This window comes from Nuphar pumila, chromosome 3 (assembly GCF_984573655.1).
Source record: "Nuphar pumila chromosome 3, dmNupPumi1.hap1.1, whole genome shotgun sequence".
NCBI lineage: Eukaryota > Viridiplantae > Streptophyta > Magnoliopsida > Nymphaeales > Nymphaeaceae > Nuphar > Nuphar pumila.
The window spans coordinates 46,606,371-46,628,279 of NC_143251.1; the positions used below are offsets into that span (position 1 = coordinate 46,606,371).

Genomic DNA, 21,909 nt, shown 5'->3' on the forward strand with positions numbered 1-21,909 from the left:
AGATTCTTACTTATGGGGTGAGGAAGAGTTGTAATGGGACTTTGTTATCTCATGTATGTAATCTATAAAAGGAGACCTCTAGTAGGGGCATGATATATATCTAAGGGATTTGGGTTTTGGGTGTGAAGGGTTGAAATATCTCGAGTTCCTCTAGTGTTTTTTTTTGACATAGTGAAGAAGTTTTTATTGTTGCTGCCCCATGGACGTAGGTATACGTGCCAAAGTTAAATATTGATGTACTCTATTTACCTTGTTTGATTGATATCAACTTGTATGATTAAATTTAATTTCAATATTTGGTATCAGAGCCTCATGGTTCGTGAAGAGCTTTTAAGGTTTAAGCTCATCGAGTTTGTTTCCAGTAGAAGATGTCTTTTACTAAGTTTGAAGTGTCAATGTTCAACGGAACCAACTATGCCATGTGAAAGTTAAAGATGAATGTGGTTCTTGTGAATGATGATTGTTTTGTGGCAATCAAACGTATTGCAAAGAAACCAATAGAGATGACTGATGTTGATTTTAATAAAAAAATTAAACAACAATGACAAATTTATTTTTTTTCCTTGATGATTTAGTGTTATTCTGCTAAGAGTTTGTAGGACAAATTGAGAAACATCTATAAGGAAAAGTTTGTCCAACAAGATTTTTTTGTCGCCAACTCTACAACATGAGGATAAAAGAGGGTTCCTCGTTGCAAGAGCACCTCAACGACTTCAATAATTTGATTAGTTGTTTGATCGCCACAGAGGTCAAGATTTAAAAGGAGGAAAAGGTTGCATTGTTATTGTCACTACAAGAAAAATCCGTATTGGCGACGGATGATATCCATCGCTAAGCCATCGCTAATCTGTCGCTAAATAAGTTAGCGACGAATAGTGTCTGTCGCATAACCCTGGTCGCTAAACTGCGGTAGAATTGATCTGTCGCCAATCCGTCGCTAATTATAGATGGATTAGCGATGGATCATGTCCGTCGCTAATTAGAGATTGATTTGGTTATGCAACAGAATTTAATTTGTCGATAATCCATCGCTACCATTTATCGAGGGACACGTGTCTGTCGCTAATGTTCATCACCAATTTGGCGATGGCCATTTGCGATAGTTTGAATTTCGTCACAAACCGACGATCGCTTTCAAATGGCGACGGATTAAAGACAGATATTATTCATCGCTAATGTTTAATAAAAAAAATTATTTTTATTTTTTTGAAATATTTTGAAACTCAAGAAAATTTTCTCGTTATACAATTCATATAACCTACTTATAAAAAAAAGTACACATAAAAAATACATATACAGGTGAAACAAAATTAATACAAGCAAACTTTAACAACCAAATACAGTCCTTGCCAAGTTATAATTAGTTACAAGTTTGTCAAACAAATTAAACAAACAAATTTAATCCTCACCAAGATTTTGGGCATCATCTTCTTCATTTTCTTGATCTGCCCCTCCCTCCATGCCTCCATCAGATCCTCTACATTGATCATCTCCAGCATCCTACAAAAGAGAATCAAAATGTTAGTATTTATAAACAAAATATAATGAAATAAATTATATGCAATGTACTAATGCAACAAAGTAAATGGCTAAATGACACATAGACTAGCAATAAACTGAAGGACATTAACAGAATTCAAATATGTGTTCTAAGACTGGAAAAAAAATATAGTGATTCAATCATGCAAATATGTGTTCTAAGGTTGTCAAAGAATGTCACAGTGATTCACGCATGCATATATGGTTTATAATGTTGTCAAATAAATGTGTTATGTATCACAATCATGCATATATGTGTTACAAGACAGTAAAAAAACTTTCATAGTGATGAAATCATGCTTATTTGTGTTTTAATGCTATAAAAAAACTTTCATAGTGATTCAATCATGCTCATATGTGTTCTAAATAACTCAAAAAACTTGCATATTGATTCAATCATGGATAAATGTGTTCTAAGGAAAAATTTATAGTAATTAAATCATGCATATGTGTGTTCTAAGGCAGTAAAACAATTTCATAGTGATAAAAGCATGCTTGTATGTGTTGTAAGGTTGTAAAAAAACTTTCATAGTGATTCAATCATGCATATATGTGTTCTAAGGTATTCAAAAAACTTGCATATTGATTCAATCATGCATATATATGTTTTAAGGTTGTCAAACAACTTTCATATTGATTCAATCATGCATATATGTGTTATAAGGCAGTCAAACAACTTTCATATATGTTAATATCATGCACATATGTGTTATAAGACAGTCAAAAAACTGTCATAGTGATTCAATCATGCTCATATGTGTTCTAAGGTAGTAAAAAAACTTTATATGTGATTCAATCATGCGTATCATGTTCTAAAGCAGCCAAAAAATTATATAGTAATTCAATCATACTCATGTTTTCTAAGGCAGTCAAAAAACTTTATATGTGATTCAATCATGTGTATCATGCTCGAAGGCAGTCAAAAAATTTTATATTGATTCAATCATGCATATATGTGTTATAAGGCATTAAAAAAATTCATAGTGAAGCAATCATGCATATATGTATTCGATCATGCATATACTAGCTTGAAATCTAACGACATGAAACAAATGACATGAATCTTTATACCTGACGCACACCGAAGCTCATGTTGAATGCAGATGAAGTTCTCCTATTCTGAAAAAGTTGCTCAACTCATTACGGACAATGTTGGGAATGACTTCATTTAAAAAGTACTGCATTTTGTCCTCAAGACACTAACCGACATCATCCCAAGACATAGCAAGATCAATCGGACGTTGAGAGTTGATGCTGGCGGGAGAACTCTGAGAGCCATGGTTGTAGGAGGCAACGACTGCTATGGTATTCATGTTACTCCCAAACCCGAACACATGACCCTTTTTGAGTTCACCGGTAGCAGTCACCCATGTTGCATGATCAAAAGGCGGATGCTGAATGGAGTCATCGTCATATCATTGTATCATTTGTTGCTCGTATGACTCCTACAAAGTAATAATTAGAATATGAATTAATAATTAAGAATTAAAATATTTATGATAACGTAATTCATAGTAACTTGTATATTATAATATTTATTAATATAATAAATACATACCGATGTCGCTCTCACCTTCTCTGATATAAAATCTCCTGTGCTCTTACGTTTATGTGTTTCAACAAACACATCCTTGTAAGGCACAATGCCTCCTTTTTCTGCTTCCTGCAATATTAAATGATAAAAAAATTGATTAATAAGTATGCAGAAATACTTAAAAATTTGACAATATATATATATATATATATATATATTTATATTTATATTTATATTTATATTTATATTTATATATTGATGAGTTACCATTTTCTTCTGGTGGCTCCCAAAAGTCCTAGATCCACCTGTGTGTAGATGGGCATCGGGCATCTTCGTTCGGTTTTGTGCAGCCTTTGCTGAGCAGTTTCGAAATTCATTGTTCGCCCACTTGTTGCACATGCCCTCCCAATAATCTCTTCTGACAGTAGAAGGCCCATGACTCTTCCACTACAATGGATCATCTATCCCACCAGCTGCTTTTTTTGCTACAGTCTTCATATTGTGCAGCATGTCGGCAAATCGATTGACAACCACTTTCTGCCACACTACCCTCACGCATTTCTCCTTGTTTGCAGTCGCGAAGCGATGGAAAGCCTAAAAATACTTTCAGAAAGTTAGCACACATAAATATGAAACACCTCTTGTTATGATAAACGATTGCATACCATGAATAAGGACATTAATTTGTCCAACACCTCTCTTGGGTACTCTTTCCATTGCGCTACCGATCCTGGAAGATGATGCAGTAATGACTTCATAATTTCTCGTATTACTTCTTGTTGCTCAAACCTCGCATTGCACATGAATTGATACATATCAACAATCGATTGTCGATATATACTTTTTATAAGTTAAGTATTGGACAAGTGACAATGAAATACTTATGGTCAACTATCGATATATACTATTTGAATTACTCATCATGTGTCACACTAAGAAGACCCTGCATCCGGTGTAGTTGGGTCATGTGTAGGCGAAACAATACCTACAGAACAATGAGTTAAAAATTCACACAATGCACATTTAAATTAATCAAGTATACAATTATTTAAATGATATACCTATCGAAGCAGCCCATGAAGATGAAAGCTCAGACTGGCTACCACTAGGTACTCGACGACTGTGACCTCCATGAACCCTATTCTAACAAATAAAAAGTGTCATGCAATACATTCAAACATTGCAATACCTTCAAATCATTCAAATCATTACAATACATTTCAATACATTCAAATCATTCACATCAAATATTGCAATACATTAAAACATAAGATGTGACATCACTTGCTAATCATGGATAATTTATCCTTTCAATACAATTGGATCAGTTACACAACTCTATATCTGCATGTTTACATATTCAAATTGAAAAAAAACTTTATGCAAGACATTCACATCAAATAGCGGTATGTATTACAAAATGTATTTCACTAGCTCGAGAATGCTTCCTTATCACTTTGACTTTCATATTCTTCTTCTTCATCCTCCTCCTCTTCGTCATCTTCTTCTTCTTCTTTATTGAGCCTGTATTCACTTGGTATATCATTTGGATCACATTCTTCTATGCATGTGTCATCGGACAATGGAGATATGACGAGCCTTCAGATTATCTTTTGTTTTTCATTCACATTCATCATCGTATTGAACACATTATCAAACACATTTTTCTCCACATGCATGACATCCAAATTATGTCGTATCAATAAGTTCAGCCAATATGGTAGTTCCCAAAATATGGATTTCTTTGTCTAATTGTGATCCTTCCTAAATCCAAGGAAGCGCGGCGGCCTATGAGCATTTGTCAGTTCACATGGAAAGTATCGTAATCTTCTTAAAATCTCTATACCAGACAACCTTATGGGTAGACCTTTCATTTCAGTTATCCCTGCTCGAAACACATTCTTCTGTCGTTGAAACAGATGGTTGTTTGGTAGAAATCGACGATGACAATCAAACCAGCATGACTTCCTTCCATGCGTCAATCTAAAAGATTTTGTATCCTCCATGCAGTATGGATATATACAGTCGTTGCAATCTAGGAGTGAGAGAAAAGTAGCAGAGTGACTTATATGACACTTTTTTGGACATTGTGCTACAATTTTCTCTTGTCTTTGGCTTGAACCGAGGATGTCCACATGATGGACATGATCTACTATGTTTTTGATCTTTGAAATACAACATACAGTGATTTGGACAAGAACCTATCTTTTGATACCCCATACCTTGAGCATTGACCATAACCTTTGCACGATACGGATTTTCTGACAATTTCTAATTTGCATTGTTTTTTACACTTACTTACCACGGGTGGCAGGGCACAAGCGGGATCCGTTGATAAATCTGCAAGAGACACTGTGTTAAAATGAAGTTTATTACCCGATAACAAGGAGGGTGGCGCCCCCTATCAGAAACGAGCCCGGACAAAGAAACATAAATCTCGGGTGAACAAAATTGAAATAAGAGGTAGTAAGACTGAAACCAAGTAAGGCAGAGGGGCTACCCTTTGTCGGAGAAACAGTAAGGCAGGGGGCACCCCCTCTATGAAAACAAAATGAGGTAGGGGGGCATCCCCCTGCCAAAGAAGAAAACAAGTAAGGCAGGGGGCCACCCGCTGCCAGAAAGAAAAAAAAAATCAGTCAACAAGGTAAAGGGGGCTACCCCATGTCGAAAAAAACAAGGCAGAGAGGCCACCCTCTGCCAGAAAATAAGCAAGGTAGGGGGTGTCACTCCTTGCCGAAGAAATCAAGCAAGGCAGGGGGCCACCCTCTGCCGGAGAAACAGTAAGACAGGGGGTGCCACCCTCTGCCTGAAAATAAAATGAGGCAGGGGGGCCACCCCCTGCCAAAGAAGAAGCAAGGCAGTGGGTGTCACCCCCCTGCTGGAAAACAAGTAAGGCAGGGGGGCCACCCTCCGCCAGAAAGAAAAAAAATCGGTCAACAAGGCAGAGGGGGCTACCCCCTGTCGGAAAACACAAGGCAAGGGGGGCCACCCCCTGCCAAAAAACAAGTGAGGCAGGGGGTCCCACCCCCGCCAAAGAAATCAAGCAACGCATGGAGACCACCCCCTGCTGGAGAAACAGTAAGGCAGGGGGGACCCCCTGCCTGAAAATAAAATGAGGCGGGGGGGTCTGCCAAAGAAGAAGCAAGGCAGGGGGTGCCACCCCTGCCAGAAAACAAGCGAGGCAGGGGGGTGCCACCCCCTGCCGAAGAAATCAAGCAACGCATGGAGGCCACCCTCTGTCGAAGAAACAATAAGGCAGGGGGGGCACCCCCTGCCTGAAAACCAAATGAGGCGGGGGGGGGCAACCCCCTACCAAAGAAGAAACAAGGCAGAGGGTGCCACCCCCTGCCGGAAAACAAGTAAGGCAGGTCTTACCCCGGTCCTCCAGCGATCCCGAAAGAAAGGGAGAAAAGGCGAGAGGGGGTTGCAGGGTTTACCTGGGAGATGCCGGGAAAGGCAGCGGTAGTAGGGATGGCACGAGGGACCGGCTTGTAGGAGCTCGCAGATGGGGAACAGAGGAAACGATGATCGTGAGGCACATTGGGGATTGCAGCGATGACACCAAAAAGGGGGGAGCACGAAGACCGTGATCGAGAAGTCGCCAGTGTGTCGACAATAGAGGCGGTAGCTCTGCTCGTAGGGTTTGCCGAATGGGAGCAGAGAGGAGTACTTGGGGTCACCAGCAGCTTCGATCAACGGTGCCTGCTGAGAAGGGCGACGGTGGTCGCTGGTAGCACGTCGTCAGTGGCTAACTAAGAGGGAGATGACGATGCTGGGGTTTGCTGGTCGGAGCTGAATGCGGCGGACTAGGGTTTGGTTTTCGGGAAAATCAAAGAGAGAGGAGAGAGAATGTCACGGCTTAGAGGGGCTTATATGAAAAAATAGCGACGGATTAGCGACAGACATATGTCATCGCCAACTCCGTCGCTAAGTAACGACTTTTATAGCGACGGATGCCTTTTATCGCTAATCCTTTGTTAAGTTGCAACAAAGTCTGAGGCGATTAGTTTGTCGTCGCTATTTCGTCGTTATTTACTGACGGATTAGCGGTGAAAAAATTATGTCGGTAATTAGCGACGAATTAACGACGGACAAATTCTGCCGCTAAGTAGTGTCGAATAGTTTTCTCTAGCTAATCCATCCTAAATTGACGATGGAAAAAATCTGTCACAAATTTCTGTCGCTAATTAACGTTTTTCTTGTAGTGTGTGTTCGATGCCAGATTTATGGGATTGATTGATTCTGAATCTCGGTAACACTAAGGACCTCAACACGAAGTCAGTCATCTTCACCTTGCTCGTTGAAGAAAGTCATCGTCAATCTAGGACAAATTCATCTATTGATGTGATGGTAACGAGAGACAGGTCTATGGAATGAGAAAACTATGGGAGAGATCAATATGTGCACAAATCGAATGGCCACAAAACCGTGAGGTGTTGAAAGTGTCAAAAGAAGGATCATCTGGGTAGAGATTGTAAAACCTAAAAGGAAAACCACCAAACCAAAGAAATTTAAAAGTTGATTCTAAAGAAGCAGAGTCAAGTTTGAAAGATTATGAAGAAAACATAGCACAAGAGAAGGCTTCATATGAAGATAGTGAGGTGCTTTCTGTTATCACCAGTGATAGCCTAGAGCATGAGTGGATAGGGATGAACAATGAGCTGAGCTAACTCGAGCTTGACTCATTTAAGCTCGGCTCGAACTCGTTTGAAAAATAAATGAGTCAAGCTTGAACAAGGTTTCAGGCTTGAAACACATAAATAAGCGGAGCTTAAACTGACAGTCCAGCTCTAATAAGCACGGTAAGCCCAATTAGGCTCGGTTCACATAGTTATATAAAAATTTAGATTTATATATCTATGTATTTTGTTTATACTATTAACACAAAGAAGGTTCTTATCTTGTTGGATAACTCAATTGTCATCTTTGGAAGAGGCATGAGATCAACTCTCATTGTTTGTATCTCTTTTGAAAAGGCATTTTACATAATTTTTAAAAAATTTAAGAACACTTTTAAATTAAAGGTTTTCAGCTCAAGCCGAGTCGTGGTCGAGGTCTAGCTCGACTCGAGCCGATCCTGAACCATGGTTGGTCAAGCTCGAGCTCTATTTTCATTCACGAGCCAAGCCAAGCCAGCCCACCTGAAACTGGCTTGTGTGCATCCCTATGAGTGGATTATGGATTCAGGTGAATCCTTCCACACGACTCCATGCAGAGACTGTTTCTACACAGGCACTGTTTACATGAGTAATCATAACTCATATATAGCTGGAATTAGAGATGTCCAAATCAAGATATTCGATGACATCATAACTCTTTCTAATGTATGGCATGTTTCAGATTTGTGAAAAAGTTTGTTGTTTTTGAGAAGGCTAGACGAAGGCCGTTTCAAATTTTTTAGAGAAAAGAGTCAATTGAATATTGTCAAATGAGCACTCATGGTTGCAAAAAGAGAGCTATAGGGCAATCTGTATAGGTTTGATCAATAATACCTTGGTAGGTATGTTGACAACACAGTGAGAGATTCAATGATGACATGTCATAAGCATTTGGATCACATGAGCAAGCTAGGACTAACAGTACTTCTTGATTGCAATCTTGATAAAGAAATTTATATGGGTCAAAAAACAGAAGACTTTGATTTGTAAGCTGACCAAATTGCTATACTATTTGAAGCAAGCCCCAAGGTGCTGGTATAAGTTGTTTGATTCCTTGATTATGAACTTCGAATTTCATCAAAGTAATGCAGATCTAAGCATATTAATGCTCTTCAAGTAAATTTTATGATTTTGTTACTCTATTGATAATATGTTAAAAGCTCAATGGGTTAAGGCATTTGACATGAAGGATTTGAGGACAGCAAATCAAATACTTGAAATGACAGTACCTCGGGACATAATCAAAAGAAAAGTTTGGATCTCAAAAGAGTTATGTTGATAGGTTTTTTAAGCATTTTAAGGTACAGGATCTCAAACTTGTCTATACCCCGTTTTCTGTTGGTAAGTTATTTTCCAAGAAGTCTCCTAGCACAGGTGCAGTGCTGAAAAGGAAGACAGGTATCCTATTCATTTGCAATAGGAAGCCCTCATGTTTATCATGGTTCATACCAGACCAAACATTGCACAAGCAGTGGGAGTAGTAAGGACAGACGGAGGTTTACAATAGATTATTATGTTTTCTTTAGCTAGTGTTGCCATCTGGTGGATGTCAAAGCTACAATTCATATTAGCATTGTCTACTACTGTGACAGAATACATGGCGATTACACATGCTTGCAAAGAGGTCATTTTGCCAAAGAGATTGATTAAAGATCTGAGATGAGTCCCTACAGGAGAGAGCAAAAAGTATGGGTGAGGAGAGTTGTAATGGAACTTGGTTACATGGGATATAAAAGAGAGAACTTTAGTGGGGGACATAGTATCTCTTGTGAAAGGTTGAAATATTTTGGGTTTCTCTATTATTCTTTTTGACACAGTGAAGTACTCATTGTTGTACGTCTGTGTGATGAAATTCAATACCAACAGCATCAATGAAGGGTTCAATGTGATGTGACAGTTTTCGTCTCATGTTCAAACGAAAAATAACCAGGGTGGTGATATGAGCTATTTCCTAATAAGTTAGGTGGTTGTATTAAAACTTTGAACACTTAAGCGCTTAAACATACAATTACCATAAGTTAGGCACTTAAATATATATTTCGTGTAAATTAATTCTAATAAAGGTTACGGTAACTGTGGTCTGGGTCATTTGCTTACCCCTTTACAACACTTTGGTACATATTTGAAAAGGTCAAAAACTTTAGTGTTCATATCAGTTAACAAAAACTTTGGTGGTTATTTGAAAATTTCAAACTTTCAATGACTAATAAGCTAATAAGTTTTTTTGTTCTTAATAATAAAAACAAAACCTTCTTCTGTTCACCGAGTTCATCATTGTCCCACCAGGGAGTACACGAGTCTCGATCGAGTGCAATCACATGGCACAAAATTTGTGCATTACGCACCTGATGGACCTCATCAAAATGGCAGAAATAAGTCCAAAGGAAAGGAGAAGGGACAGGTGGCATGTAATTCGATTAGCTTCAATTTTTGCATAAATCGATGCCCATCAAAAACCTGAAAAATTAGAAAGACATTTTATATGAACTTTGAAAAACTTTCCTCCACTTTTTTGACTGGTTCCTGTTTTTTCTCAACCCAGACATACACACATGCTAGCCCTCACTAGCTGAAACTTTTGATGACAAACTGCATAAGTTGTATTGATTTATCAACGATCCGAATTAGGAGCATTACCAAGAGCAGCAGCAACACTAACCGTTTTCTTCTGCAAGAGGAGGAGGTCTTGTAAAGTGTGGGCTTTCCTTGAACGTGATCGTCCTGCTTCCTTGAGCATCACAGCCAGCCATCGACTGGTGTGCTCTACATCGGGGTGTGCAGTTCCCAGCCTGTTCTCTCCCTCCTCTACCACTCTCTCCAGCAGACTTATGGCTTCATCCCCTCTGTCAATTTGGAAAACCACAATAAAAATGGCTGTCTTTCTATTACTAATCAAGTTGGTAATGCGTCGTTTCTTTTTTTTTTTATGCACTCACTACTAAGTCATTGCTGGGTTGGGACTCACTCATCTTCATCTTTCAACTAGGGATGGCAGTGGACCGGGGGACAACGCCCCCCCCCCCCTCCGCCCTGTTTGGACCGGGAATGAAGGGCATGAAACGGGGATGGAGGCGGGGATGAAGGTTAAAATCTATCCCCGTGTGGGGATGGACGACGTATGCTTTCCCCCACCCCGCCCCGTCCCCATCTCAATCTCCGTCCCGTCCCCAATCTTTTAAGGAATGACTATAGACCGAGGGGAAACAGGGCCCCGCCCCATCTCACTCCCGTTTGGACCAAGGATGAAGGACATGAAACGGGGATGGGTGGAGGTTAAAATCCATCCCCGTGCAGGGATGGAGGCGGGGATGAAGGTTAAGATTTTGAAACGGGGTGGGGGTGGAGACCTTGTCCCCCTCCCCCGCCCTGGTCCACTGCAATCCCTACTTTTTTAACCCTCGTTTCATGTCAGCAATAGGGGAGTCAATGAATCGGGTCCAAACCCTATAGAGTTAGGGTTTGGTGATAAACAAGTGGTCCCGTTTAGAATTCGGGTAAGACTCTAAGGGTCCGGTTAATATATGAAGTCAGGTATGGCTTGTGAAATTTCATATCAGACTCGAGACCGAGTTCTGACTAAGGTTCACAAATTTTTAATGTAAAAAATATTAAACATATATATATATATATATATATATATATATATATATATATATATATATATATATATATATTATTTTACCAGGTATGGTCCGTAATCCTTATAGGATCCAGGTATGGCTTCTCTTATAGTGGGTCTGATTGGACCCGATTCAAGACTCGGTACCAGCATCTCAGATCAGATATGGGTTTGGTCTCACCAGGTCCGAACCAAACCCAACCCAGTGATACCCCCAGTCAGCAGCAAACTGGACCATGGAAAGACAAAGAATGGTCTGTCCTATCCGAGATGGGCATTTGCTCCGTTTGGTGAGACTGGTTTACGGGCTCAGTCAAAACGTTGGACTTGCACAAGACTAGTTTGTGGTGCCTCCTATAAGCACCTTCACTTGTATAAAAGTTCAAAAACACCTGGATCCAGATCCCAATTAGTTACAGCCGTTTGAACATGCATATTCTATGCAAAAGAATAAAAAAAAACAAGATTGGACCTTAAAATTACTGAAATGAATGGACGCTAGCAGGTGTAGCTGAGGCTGGATCCAAACACAGCCATGCTAATGGAACCTGTGGTCGGATCCATACCCTGATTCACGGGATCCGACCCGTTTCATTTCAACTAGCAAGTGCTCACCCACCCCTCTTTGGAAAGCCACAAGCTCATAATTCCTTAGAGGCCACCAAGGCAACTAGTAAGACCACCTTTAGGGAAAGGGACGCGTCAGTTCCAGGACTTGTAAGTGGTCCACTAACCCATGTGATAAGATAACAAATCGCAATGTGGATCTTCCATTAATCGTGCCCTCTCCAAGAATAATCACACAGAAAATCCAGTAATGCGCACACCACCACATCATTAGTCATTACTCTTTCTCGCATATGAAAACAAGGCGAGCTTTTACCTTCCCATGGCGTCGTAGGCTCCTGCGAGGTTCACATACACGTCAAGAGTATCCGTATGGTGAGCGCCGCACACACTTTCAAAGATGCGCTTGGACTCCTCGAAAACTTCTGCGGCCTCCGCGATGGCGTCGAGCCCGACGCACGCCACCCCAGTCTGGTTTAGCAGCAGCGCCAACGCCAGGCTCGTCTCGGTGCCAACCCCCATCGCCCTCTGCTTCGACACCGCGCTCCCCAAGAACGCGTAAGCGTCCTCGAATCTCCCGCTGATCAGGTGCAGCAGCCCGATCTGGGCTTCCACCCCCGCGAGCACCATGCTCCCCTCATCGCCTGAGCCCACCATCATCCCCCGAGCCTTCTCCAGGAGCGAGATCGCGTGCCTGACCTCGCCCATAGACTCGAAGAGCGAGGCCACCCGGCTCAACCCCACGCTGATCTCCTCCAGCCGATACCCATCGCACTCGTTCCCGTGCCCCTCCTCCATCTCCACCTGCTTGGCGTACACCAACAAAGCCTTCTTGCATTGAAGCTTGGCCTCGTTAAACGACCCCCTCTTGAGGTACAAGTCGGCCAGGCTCACGTACAGCGAACCCACCGACGCGTGGCCCTCGCCGTATACGAGCACAAAGGCGGCCAGGGCCTTGTGGTAGGAGAGCTCCGCCTCGTCGAACCTTCCTAGAGCCAAGTAGGTTTCCCCGAGGCTGGCGTCGAGGAAGGCGCATTCTACTATAGACGATAGCGATGACGACGAAGAAGACGATGATGATGGAGAGGATGAAGAGACGGAGGAAAGCGCCGAGACGGCCAGCAAGAGGTGGTCCAGTGCCGTCTCGTAGTCGCCCCTAGCGATCCGCACGAGACCAACCACCCTCCTCACCGACGCCCCGTCTTGAATCTTGAGTGCCTCCCTGCACAGCTCCTCCGCCTCGTCCAGTTTCAGCAGCTGGAGGTACGACTCGGCTAGGTAGACGCACGTCTCGGAGATCCGGATGTCCGAGTCGCCTAAGGCCCGCTTCTGGACGGCCAGCCCCGACTCGTAGCAGTCCATGGCAGAGTCGTAGCGGCCGAGCGCAAAGTAGGTGTCACCAAGCTGCATGTAGCCGGAGAAGGAGGCGTGGGCGAGGTGGGGGTCGTAGGGAGAAGCGGTCGAGACGGAGATGGATCGGCTGAGGAGGTGGATCGCATCCTTGCATCGGCCGAGACGAGAGAGTGTGGCGGCAGCGAGGTGGAGGCTGGTGACGAGTTGGAGGCCCTCAGTGGCGTTGGAATCGAGGATGCGGACCGCTTTCTCGGCGTAACGGTGGGCCTTGTGGGGGTCCTCGCCGGAGAGGTGGAGGGAGTGAGCGGCGGAGAAGAAGAGGAAGGCGATGTCGTTGGGCGTCGTGGTGGTGGCGGTCGATGGCCTCCTCTTGCAGTCCATGTTGGCGTGCGACGTCGGGGAGAGAGTGCTGCAGCTGTTGCGGTTTGGTGATGGGTCGGCACCGATGGATGTGGAACGACGGTGGTGCTTGGTTTTGAGAGAGGGCAGAGAGGAATACCACCTGCGCGTGTTGTTTGAGGCGCCGGCCTCGTTCGAAGTGGTCGTCTCCATCATCAAAGCTGTGAGAGGGAGGGATGTGATTGTGGAGAGAGCGAGACAGAGTGCTGTGAAAATGATGCTGCATGTGTCATTAGGAGGAGCGGAGGGGAGGGAGCATATCGTGTCGTTGCGGATGTCATCAAGCTGGAAGAGATGAAAGGAAGTTCCAACTGAGTGAGACCCCTCCGCTCCACTGGTCGCTTTTAATCTCTCTCTCTCTCTCTCTCATGATATGGATCACATATGTAGGGCGCCTATCACATGGTTAGTGCATGCACGAAGCTGGTTATATGTTCCCCCAAGAACACGCTGGTGCTTGAGAATGAGTGCCACGTATGTAAGCACGTGGCACTCATTTTTCCGTGTGTCGACATCACTTAAAGACTTAATTACCCTTTCCCGCCATTAATGTGATAAAATTATGTTTCGAGTAAAGGACAAACAAGTCATCCCGTCAGAAAGGGTCACAATCATTATCGTTTTCGCCCTAAGGAGTGAACTCCTCTGCTTTAAAAGGAGCTTCTCGCAATATGTCACCCTAAACGTTTCATATCACCCTTTGACAATGCACCATCTATTATAACAGGAGCTCCGATTGACGACACACCTTTTGTCGTCGGAGCACCTTTTGTCATCGTCTGCTGTCGCCGGAGCACCATTTGTCGCTGTCTGCTGTCGTCGGAGCACCCTTTATCATCGTCTATTATTATCGAAGAACCCTTTGTCGTTGTCTGTTCGTGAGAAATAGTTAAACTACTTGAGAAATCAGTATTTTGTCTATTGTTCATCATTATATCATGGTGCAAGCGTCGAACTGAGTAGATAGAGAATAGTGATTTACAGCAGAAATAATGGTGACAACGTCGAACTGAGTAGAGTAGCAATTTATAATAGAAATCAGATAAGAGAGTAGCGATTTGTAGTAAAAATCAGATCAGAAAGTAGTGATTTATAGTATAAATCAGATAAGAGAGTAACGATTTACAATATAAATCAGATTAGAGAGTAGCGATTTATAGTAGAAATCAGATAAGAGAGTAGCGATTTACAGTAGAAATCAAATCAGAAAGTAGCGATTTACAGTAGAAATCAGATAAGCGAGTAACGATTTACAGTAAAAATCAAATCAGAGAGTAGCGATTTATAATAGAAATCAGATAAGAGAGTAGCGATTTACAGTAAAAATCAGATAAGAGAGTAACGATTTACAGTATAAATCAGATCAGAGAGTAGCGATTTACAGTAAAAATCAGATCAGAGAGTAGTGATTTACAGTAGAAATTAGATAAGAGAGTAGCGATTTACAGTAGAAATCAGATTAGAAAGTAGCGATTTACAGTAGAAATTAGATAAGAGAGTAACGATTTACAGTAGAAATCAGATTAGAAAGTAGCGATTTATAGTAAAAATTAGATCAGAGAGTAGTGATTTACAGTAGAAATTAGATAAGAGAGTAGCGATTTACAGTAGAAATCAGATTAGAGAGTAACGATTTACAGTAGAAATCAAATTAGAGAGTAGCGATTTACAGTATTTCTACTGTAAATCGCTACTCTCTAATCTAATTTTTATTGTAAATCGCTACTCTCTTATCCGATTTCTACTATAAATCGTTACTCGTTGATTTGATTTATATTGTAAATCGCTACTCTCTGATTTGATTTCTACTGTAAATTGCTACTCTCTGATATGATTTCTATTGTAAATCGCTACTCTCTGATTTGATTTTTACTTTAAATCGCTACTCTCTGATCTGATTTCTACTGTAAATCGTTACTCTTTGATTTAATTTTTACTATAATTCGTTATTCTGATTTTTACTGTAATCACTCATTTCAATAGAGAGAGAGTAAAAAAAAACCACGGTCGCCTAGAGAGAAATCTTATTGCTCTTTTCAACAGTTACAAGAGAGAAAGAAAAGAAAAAATTTATACAAGGCAAGAACAACAACCCTAAACTTAAACAAGTCTGGTCTGATCCATAAAAAATCGAGTGTCAAACATAAGCCCAAGAAAAAAAAATTGAGGGCGCTGCCCCCCAGAGATCCCCCCACCAGAAGCAGCCCCCCTTGGACCCCCGCCCGCTGACTTGGCAGTGGGATCCACGCCAGGGGAAACCCCCGAACCCCCCTTATGTAAGGAAAAAGACTATAAATCAGGCTCCACAACTCATCAGGCAGGAATGAGAAGGCGACCATGTGTTGTAACACAAGCTAAAAATAAAAGCGAAACATGCAAATCTATTTATGGGGGAGTGAGAGGACATTTTCATCCAACGCATATCTATCTTACGAGAGGACATTTTCGTCAAAAGTATATCTACTTTTTTTATATATTATTTTATTCTAAAGTCATCTTGGACAACATTGGCATATGAGTTATCGCAGGTCCCAAGATATTCCTCCATACACACAGGAACACACGAATTTGTCTTCCGGGAAGAACACACACCACCCTCTCATGCATGCATGTATGTGGATATCCACTTTATATATATATATATATATATATATATATATATATATATATATATATATATATATATATATCACCCTTTCGTTAGGCATAGATATGCCAGGAAAGTAAATCGATAAAATAACGGAATCTTTTAAAGAATGAAAAGACCCAAAATTGCATCCTTATAATCGTTTAAAACTGCGAACTTTATTATTTAAATGACTCAATATGAGGAATGCAGTGTTAATTTGAACGTACGGGACAAATTCATAGTTGGATATCATTTTCAGAAGTATTTTATGGAAAGGTTTGGAACCAATGGCATCTAATATTTGGTGCAGAAATTATATATCCCATTCAGTTGCAGGTCAGACATATATACAACCCTCCCTGAAATTTTGACCGTAGATCCGCATCTCAAGCACCAATTCAGATTGAAGCTCAAGAGTAGGGTTGAATGCAAGTATACAACCCCCCTCCCCCAACATCTTTCTGCAATTACAAGCTCATAAAATCATACCCAAAGGGGTGTGTGTGTGTGTGTTTTCACACTACCAAAACAAGATAGGCTTCGTCCCATCCTATGCACTACTTGACCATGTTGGGCCTGTTTTAGATTAGATGATCAAAGTACTTCAGTGTGTCTTGTGCGCGCATAGGCTGGAGCCTACTCTGTGTCGGTGCTATCCCAGGCTTGGCTTTCGTTAGCATACTTGGTGTTTTAACAGGACGATGGGATCTTTCTGGGTGGCTACGCCTCCCCGTGGAATCCAAGATACCAGAGACAAAACAAAAGAGAGGTTGCCATCAATACAAGGTAAAGTTGCAGTACCCAAGGAATCGTCCAGAGTACATCTCTCGATCTTTGCATAACCCGTCAAGTCCAACCCGAAGAAGGAAAAGAGAGAAGCAGGGAAGGAACAAAACTTTGTCCACAGGTGCTAACGGTGGCCAGCTCCAAAGGACCCAAAGTGTTGGTTGCGTGGCATGGCATGACTCGTCTTGGAGCTAGGGCTCGGCTCGTTCGGGTCTTGAAATAGACCTGATAACCTCGAGCATGAACAACCAATATCCGGCTCCGCTCGGCTGGGCTTGTCTAGACTTGTTGGTTAATAATAAATATATTGTATATCATAGAGTGTAGATGGTTGAAGTGTTTAGCTCGCGAGCAATAAGTTTAGAGTTTGAATGTTACTGCTTATATAAGTTTGAAACAATTAAATTTTCATCTTTTAAATTTTTTTTTTTTTTTGTAAACAAGCTAGCTTGAATTCAACTCGTTTAGCTCAGGTTTGGCTCGACTCGACTCGAGCTTGAACACCCTCTGTTCGATTCGTTGAGCTCGTTCATCAGCCATACTTTGGAGCTAGGAGGCAGGATCAGGTCACTGAGGATAAGGTTACATATGAAACCATAGAAACAGCATCAAGCCACGTTCTTTCTGGTGCAAACACCACCACCCTTCCCACTCAAATCTGTCAGCTCCAACGCAGCCAACCGCTTTTTGCCTGTTGCAGCGAGGAAGAAAGTAAGCTCATCAATGGTTGTAAAGATAAAAAAAAGCATCGCAGGACCCACCCTACAATAATAGGACTCACCCTACAATAATAGGACTCCTCCTTCCCAGCTCACAAAAATAACTTGAAGTGATTAGCTAGCTAGTATCAGTTCGGACCTTTTCTTCGAGTCTTTAACGGCCTAGTCTACAAGGGTCCTACATTGGATTGGTGCATATATGGTTCACATATGTCACCTAAAATTGACCATGGGATTGAGTCTCTCTGAGGTGACTGTAGCCTACTTTGATAGTCTCAGGCGAGTTGGATCCGGGTTGATGAAAATGAAAACACCGAGTCTCTAAACGATGCATATGGGTAGGATGAGATGTTTCAGTCATTCGATAATTGAGATGATGTGTAAAGCTGAACCACATAAACGTGGAAGACAAGAGCAATAATAGAGGTAAGATTTTGGTTTGGGTCTCTTTTAAACGATAAGGAATCCAGTCTTTAAATGTTTAGACTAAACCATACGTCTGCATCCATCACTGTCATCCGGTGGGAATGAACGGCATCGATCAGCTCACTGTTTTTTTATTTTTAGCATACGTCGAACAGATCCATCAAACAAAAGATATAAAAATAAAAGATTGAAAATGCTTTCTCATGTGACGACTGATACAAAACCCACCCCCACAATTTCAAAGCACCAATGGTTTCCTGGAAAATGACAGCTCGCTGCTTGGCCAGTGCGTACCACTCTCCATTCACCACGTGTTGTGTTTGGCTCATACCCCTCTTAAAGCATCTTTTGGACAATGCCTTAAAATATATATCTTTTGGACAAATAGCCTTTTTTTTTTGGGAACCATTTAAAAAAATCTAAGGTCCACAATTCCCTGTCATCCCCCCCCATCTACTTATCCCTTTTAAATATTATAATGCAAGTTGTTTTGATCAAATATGACGATTAATTCATTTAAGAAGAATCAACCTTAGCCTTTGGATCATATTTTTTCAATGAAAAATATGGTTGATTTTTCTAAATCACAAAATTTTATATTTTTTCAGCCATTGATTTTTTTAATCACAACAAATCATGTACATAAGTCGGATTTTGTTGATTTTCACTAAATAAATAATGTAGATCACATCTATAAAGTCTGATTTGATAAAAAAAACTTCATCAATAAAATCCCAATAAGGGGTATGAAGATAAGGATGACATAAGAAATGAGTGGAACCCATTTGTAGAATAGAGGGCCACCACTACTTTAAAACTTCCAAGAGATTGAAATAATTGATAAGAAAGCACTAATTAAGTCCAATTTCTTCCTTCACTTTCACATTAATGCTGCACTTAATCGTGTATTTTTGTGCTAATCATTACTCTAATTACTTTCGATTGTATACGTGTTCTGTAAGTGTGTTAGATCAATCTTTATTAATTTAAAAACATGAATTAGATCGAATTTTTATTGCCAGAAATAGGGTCATTTGATGACCATGCCTTCCTGTGAGGTAAACCCCTGGTGGGTTCACCGACACCAGGTGCTGCCATTATATATATATATATATATATATATATATATATATATATATATATATATATATATATATATATATATGTGTGTGTGTGTGTGTGTGTTAAATGAAATATGCTAAATATGTTTTTCAGCTTTTTCAGTATTTTTTTTGCAATTCTGACCCCATAAATGTCTTAGGCAAGGTTGGCTTACTAGATATTCACACCTGGATCATGTATTTTAAATGAAAAAAACGATACTTGGAGCATCCAAAAATTACAAAGATTTTGGACCGCTTTTTTTGAACCTTATAAAACCTCACCCATGTATCAGAATTAAACTCTTCAAGTGCTGATCCCTATAAAATCAAGTACATAGATCACATTTGATTAAAAATAAAACAAAAAGCTCAAAAAATCCATTTATTATGTTTAATTTAGCACATATGTATTAGCATATATATACGCATGCAAAAGTGTGTAAGGGCGAACGTCCTTCTGTCGGACGCACAACATGTCCTATTTGTGTGTTTTAAAGGCTTTTAGCAGTCTTTGACCACGGCTAAAAGCTTGGGCAAAAATAAGACTTTTAGCAGCGGTCGCAACCGCTGCTAAAAGTCTTACTTTCTTTAAAACAGCGTGTGCCACTGATCGTGTGTGCATTTAAAGTTGATATATATATATATATATATATATATAAAACGTTGTCCATCGAATGAGCAGATGCGCTGCTCCTAACGGATTTAGGGACGGTCTTTTCCACGCTAAAGCCCATGTATTATAAAATATTATAGCTAAAGAGCCTTTAGCAGGGGTTGCGACTGCTTGTAAAGGCTCTCTGGGCAGAAAAAAAACTGTGCCATTTATCGTGCACTGGTGTGCGGTCATCCGACCTGAGCATCCACTATGATGCCTGTTAATATATATATATATATATATATATATATATATATATAGGTAGGTGCAAAATTGATACGTGCTAAATGGGTGTTTCTGCTCTTTCCGTGGTTTTTTGCAGTTCTGACCGTGTAAATGTGTTGGGCATAATCAATTTAGGAGGAATCCATACCTCAATCATGTGTTTTCGATAAAAAAAATGATATTTGAAGCCTAAAAAAATTACAAAGATTTTGGACCATTGATTGTTGGAACCTTATAAAAACCCACACATGTGTCAGAATCATACACTTCAAGAGCTAATCTCTATAAAATCAAGTACATAAATCACATCAGAACAATCAGAATTTAAAAATAAAATAAAAAAAACCTTGAAAAACTCATTTAGCACATATCATTTAGCCACTATCAATTTACACCTACCCATTACTATATATATATATATATATATATATATATATATATATAGAGAGAGAGAGAGAGAGAGAGAGAGAGAGAGAAATGTGTAGCTACTTGATCAATCGGTACTTAACTCCTGCTTAATCGTGATGACCGTTCATCATGACCCCAAAACGGTGTTGTACAAAAACCCATTTAAAGGCATTTTTGTACGCCGCTAAATGTTCCAGCGGGACCTGGACCTTTAGTGGTGCATAAAAATGCCGCTAAATGGTCTACAAGGACACACATGGTATTTTAAAATTTATTTTTAGTGGCACTGTAAAAGCATTACTAATACCTTTTTTTACACATTTTTGTATTTTTGCATAAAAAAGGCTGATCAACAGCATCAAGTAGTGTTTGAGCACCTACGATCACACTCTCTCTCTCTCTCTCTCTCTCTTTATAGAGAGAAATGAAAACCTACCATATAAAAAACTTACCAACCCCACCCACTAAAATATTTTTCAGTGTTTTTTTTGAAATTCTGACCTTATTTACTAGAAATTGACACTTAGATCATGCATTTTGGATGAAAAAACTGGTATTTGAATCCTCAAAATTTTATGAAAATTGTAGACCATTGATTTTTTAATCTTGTAAAAACCTATCCGTGCATCGGAATCAAATGATCCAAGCATCGATTTTTATTAAAATCGATCATGATGAACACTTATGTAATAAGGTCAGAATTTCAAAAAAACACCAAAAAATGATAGTCCCAAGCAATCAGGTACCATCTGGTAGGATTGCAGCCGGGTAGCTTCCCACTACCCTATATATCTTTATAGCATTGTATATGTAATATAGATGTTCTTTTTTGTAGGAACATGCCTTTAGTTTGCCAGAGACTAGCTTTTGTACAAGTTTTCTTGAAGATTAAAAATTCAATATATTATTGACATTTTTAGTAAAAAAACAAGGTCCTTTTAGAAAAACATGATCCAAGGGGCAATTCTCACTGAACTAACCATATTCAACAGATTTATAAGGCTAGATTGACTCAAAATGACTTGCGTCGTGAGATTCCAATTAAATTATAGCAAATATGGATTGAGTTTTTTCAAGCTTTTTTGTTTTAACTTTAAATTTTGACCATACGGATGTGATGTACACACCTTTTTGTATCGAGCTCTCAAAGTGTTCATTCCAATACATGGATAGGTTTTTATAACATCTAAAAAAAATCAACAGTCCAAGATCTTTGTGAAATTTTTAAGCATCAAATATCATTTCTTTCTTTGGGAAAACATGATCCCATGTCGATTCCTAATAAATTG

General features: G+C 40.2%; 1 protein-coding gene across 1 annotated transcript; it reads right to left on the minus strand.

The window, feature by feature from the left end:
• Positions 1-1,232: 1,232 nt before the first annotated feature.
• LOC149842789 (protein KINESIN LIGHT CHAIN-RELATED 3-like) lies at positions 1,233-14,071 on the minus strand. The gene is made up of 3 exons (XM_089999440.1): positions 12,234-14,071; positions 10,391-10,574; positions 1,233-1,500 (listed from the first exon to the last, which is right to left on the minus strand). Exons 1-3 carry the CDS (start codon positions 13,823-13,825, stop codon positions 1,399-1,401), a joined length of 1,878 nt encoding a protein of 625 aa, XP_089855566.1. The 5' UTR covers positions 13,826-14,071; the 3' UTR covers positions 1,233-1,398.
• Between the last annotated feature and the right edge of the window lie 7,838 nt (positions 14,072-21,909).